This window comes from Bos mutus, unplaced genomic scaffold (genome assembly GCF_027580195.1).
Source record: "Bos mutus isolate GX-2022 unplaced genomic scaffold, NWIPB_WYAK_1.1 CTG257, whole genome shotgun sequence".
NCBI classification, from domain to species: Eukaryota; Metazoa; Chordata; class Mammalia; order Artiodactyla; family Bovidae; genus Bos; species Bos mutus.
The window spans coordinates 33,604-38,070 of record NW_027219760.1 but is presented as its reverse complement, the minus strand read 5'-3'; the positions used below and the strand labels follow the sequence as shown (position 1 = coordinate 38,070).

Below are 4,467 nucleotides of genomic sequence, written 5' to 3'. Positions count from 1 at the left end.
CAGGAAATCTTGGTTACTGATGGATCTCATTATTTTCTCCAGGGCCTTTCTTTGTTTGGTTAATTTATGAAGTCCAAGAAGTGTGCTTTCAAAGCTGCTCAATGTCTCTGTCATCATGCCCTTAATTTTGTAGGAATTCACCCTTCCTCTCACCCCTGCTCTCAGCAGCTCCTAACTCTCATCTGAATCCTTTTCAACCTCCTTCTAATTTTCCCAAACCCTCTTCTAAACTTTCCCTCTATCCTCTCTCTAATTCCTCCATTTCTCATTCAGTCTACCTCCACTCCAACCAGTCCTCTGCTCTGTCCATCCTCCTGTACCCCATCACTCACTGACATGTCACTACTCCTGGAATGTTCAAGCTTTGAGACTTTTCAATTCCCTCCCTCCCTTCCTACTTTCCTCTCTCCCTCCTAATTTACTTGTGTCTTATTCATTCACTCAGCTAAACCAAGAAATAATTAAAACACTAGTAGAATTTGCACTAGTTTATTGGTTTTTTAAAAAATCACTTGCAAATTTATTTTCTTTATTGAAAATATGCTGCAATTGTTGTGATAAAGAAAATCTTGATAAGGAAAAAATCAAGTCAATATAACAACTACATTTTTAGATGTTAGTTTCTATTATCTTCATGCATATTGTTAGAATAAATTGTAATTAAAACAGGCCCACATTAATGTAGGGTTCAAAGAAGGGGGCATGAAGGATTGGTGAAAAAAATGTAATTCAAAGTTATCAGGTTCAGTTCACAATCCGAGGCAGAGTTGTTGTACAGGTAGCCTTAGTTCATTGCCAGAGATTCAGTGGAAGATTCTGGGAGCAGCAAATGCTGATGACAGCTGAGGTTACAAAAGATAGGTTTCTTGGAGTAGTCACTAGGACAAAGAATCTACCCAGCAATTATTTCATCATGATGTCTTCTATTCCACCTGTGCCTGAAGCAATTGTAGTGACAATAACAGGATGTAAAAGATATAGTGTGGGTACTCTACTCGATGTTAGGATCATGTGTTTCAAGTGGATTCCAAGAATCAGAGGGTACCTTGGTGCATGAATAATGTCAAACTGGAGCTCTTCAACGTGGTTTCCAATTTTAACTTCAACAGGTGGTGTTTCCTTGGTTATAGGTCTATTAATCAATGTACGGCCATCTACAGTTTCCAGCATCAGAGAAAAGATGTTACTGCGAATGGGCAGCTTCTCTTGAGGAACCACAGAATGGTCAATGCTGTTTCTGTAGGAGCCTGAATCCACTGTAGCTTGCTCAAAGAGCTGTCGTCTTCCCAGTTGGATTTCAACGGTAAACCATAGTGTATGAAATATGGATACTGGAAGTGAGGGGGATGCATATTTGTAGATTGGCCTGCCCGGGTTCCCCCTTACCACAGGGCCTCGATGTTTCCCACCTGCTGGGCATGATGAAGCTTGACAGGGCAGTCTCTGGTGAAATGACCAGGATGTCCACAGTAGAGGCACAAGTGGCCTTCACGGCAGCGGGCTCGATCAGCTTCATTGAGGTGTTGGTGACAACTTGAAGCCGGCACTGGCTGGTTTTCAGCTGGTAAACTCTTGAGTCCAGCTCTCTCCTCAGAGGGACTTGCATCTTGTGGACTTGGATCAGGTTTACCACTTAGCTTCTCTTCTAGGGAGATGCATTGGGTGATCAGATCAGACAGATTGGTAGCTGGGCTTGTGTGAGACAGTTCACTTCAGATAGAACTGGCAAACCCTTCCTGAAATTGGATTCAGAGAATGCTTTCCCCCAAATTTTGTTCTTGAATAATGAGGTGGAAGTGGGTTGCATACTGGTGGACATGGTCTTCTTGTTGGCAGAGCTTAGGGATGTGGTGGTTGGCATCTTCCATGTTTTCTGGATTGTCAAAAGTATCCTGAAGCACTTGCATGAAACTTTCAAATTGCTCCAGCAGGGGGCTTTGGATATCTGCTAACAGCTGGAACCACTAACAGCTGGAACAACTTTTCTTCTTTACCTAAGAACTAGTTGCCAACAAAGCTTACCAGAGCTGCTTTGGTGGGATACAAGCACCCTCTGACTCTCATGGAACTCTTCAATTGAACCAGAAACTCAGGAATCTTCTGGGTATCCCTACTGAAGGCTAAAGAATATTCTAGGAGGAAAGCTTCATCCTTTAACTCATTGGAAGACTGTGGAAACTCTGAAGCTGTTGTTGTTTCAGCAGCTGTTAGACTGTCCAGGGACTCCTTGGATGTTATGAGTCCTAGGAATTCCTGGGCATGTTTAGGATCCTGGAGCTCCTGGGGAGCAGGAAACTCAAACAATTCCATGTGTCTAGAGGTATTTTGACATTTTGGTGCCTCCTGTAGCTCCTGGGCATTTGAGGGGTGCCAGGGCTCTAATTTCTGGGGCTCCTGGCCTGCTGGGGCATTCTGGGTATCTGGGGACTTCTGATCCTCCTTGAAATTTGGAGGTTTATGGTCCTCCTGCAGAGAAGGCAATGGCACCCCACTCCAGTACTCTGGACGGGGGAGCCTGGTAGGCTGCAGTCCATGGGGTCGCTAAGAGTCGGACACGACCGAGCAACTTCACTTTCACTTTTCACTTTCATGCATTGGAGAAGGAAATGGCAACCCACTCCAGTGTTCTTGCCTGGAAAATCCCAGGGACGGGGGAGCCTTGTGGGCTGCCGTCTATGGGGTCGCGCAGAGTCGAACACGACTGAAGCGACTTAGCAGCAGCATGGTCCTCCTGGGCCATTGGGAGCTTCTGAGGCTCCTTGGCCTCCGAGGGCTTTCAGGATCTCCAGGCTCCTGAAAGTTTGTAGATTATTGGAGGTGCTTGGGGATCTTGGGTTGCTGGGGGCTCCAGGCACCCTGGAGATGCTAGGGGCTCCAAGGACTTTTGGGGATCCTGAAATGCTGAGGTCTCCCAGGTTTGGAGGTCCTGAGACTCTCTGGGCTTTGGGACTCCTTGACATCTGGGGGCTCTTGGGGTTCCAAGACTGCTAGAAAATCCAGGGGGCTCTGGGGGTCTCTGGGTCTCCTGGAGTGGTTCATCCTCCTTGGCTGCTTGGGGCTTCTGGAGTTCTTGAATGAGGGACTGCAAGGCAGCATTTTCCTCCATCAGCTGCTGACCTGAGCCTGCAGAATTTCATTCTCTGATTTCAGAGCAATATAGGATGCTGCTAAGTCCTCCATCATCTTTTAAGGAAATGAGGTTGGTTTGGCAGTTTGCTGCTGAGAGAGTAGGTGAGTGCTTGTGAGGTCTTTCTAAAAGCTCCTCACAGGCAGATATCAGGCTCCGTGAGCTTTCCAGAAAATGGGGATCTGTGTCCCACCAAAATTGATTAACAAGCCTCTGGAGCTCAGAAAAGGGAGATATTAGATACACTGTGAAGAGAGTGTGATCTGAGGATCAGAAACTGTGGAAAGCACTCATTAGAAATAAATAATAAGAAAAGTTGCCTGACGGTGCTGGATTTCTTTTACTATAGGCTTATATTCATGAGCTGGGTCATATATGCTAGCTCTGACCTCATGACATCTTAAGACAACATCTGATCAAGACTGTGTATTTATTTTGCATTCTTCTTTTGAAACTGAGCATTATAATAGAAGCAATTTCCCCCTATTCTTTCCTGTTTTATATAGTATTTAATTTCTAATGTCTACTTTAATTTCCCAATGTAACACTTAGATTTTAACAGCTGCTTTGAATGACTAAATCAAATGTTTGAACAATGTGGAGATTTTAAGTTATGTGTGGGCAAACCCAAGAGATATTTTTGGGTGGCTGGGGTAAGATGTAGGGGGGAGCTTTCTGACATCTCAGAAATCATACCACATAAGTAAACACACAAGATTAGTCTCAGGAACAAACAAGCAAAATTTTACTAAATATATATATGTTCAGCAGACACATGTGCATTATTTATAAAATACCTCAAAATAGTTAGGAAAATAATCTTTATAAATGTACATTACCATTCAGAGACTTAGTCCAAGAGCTCCACTGTCTGCATACCTGTCACAGAGAAGGGAAGCATGTGAATGAATGGCTGTGGAGGCTTGTCTTTTCTGCATACACTGAACTCAAACAAACATACCCACTCCAAGAACACATTCCAGCTCTCCTCTGTAACATAGCTATTTTGAGTGTGGAAGAATTTATTTATTTATTTTGACAGTACCTCTCAGTTTAGAGCCACAAAGAAAGTAGGATGCTGCACTGATGTGAGGCAGCCTCATGTACTCAGTCCTTGGTTACTTTAATAAATATTTGGCCAGGAAACTGGGAGTAATGCCACTGCCCTTGTGAAAAGTTGCAAACATTTCTGAATGACCACAGTAGTTTTGGAGTTTATTTTTTATATCTGTCTCATATAACCTCCCATCACTCTGTCCACACTGGGCTGTTTGTTGAATTCTTACTCAGAGAGCAGCCTGCAACACCTTAGTCCCCGCCGCCCCCCCCACTTACTCTGT

General features: G+C 44.1%; 1 protein-coding gene across 1 annotated transcript; it reads right to left on the bottom strand.

The window, feature by feature from the left end:
- Positions 1-903: 903 nt before the first annotated feature.
- RTL3 (retrotransposon Gag like 3) lies at positions 904-3,183 on the bottom strand. Its single transcript, XM_005909492.2, is given in 5 exon segments — positions 904-1,282; positions 1,390-1,988; positions 1,990-2,466; positions 2,903-3,111; positions 3,114-3,183. Coding segments are annotated over 5 exon segments (1,734 nt in total).
- Between the last annotated feature and the right edge of the window lie 1,284 nt (positions 3,184-4,467).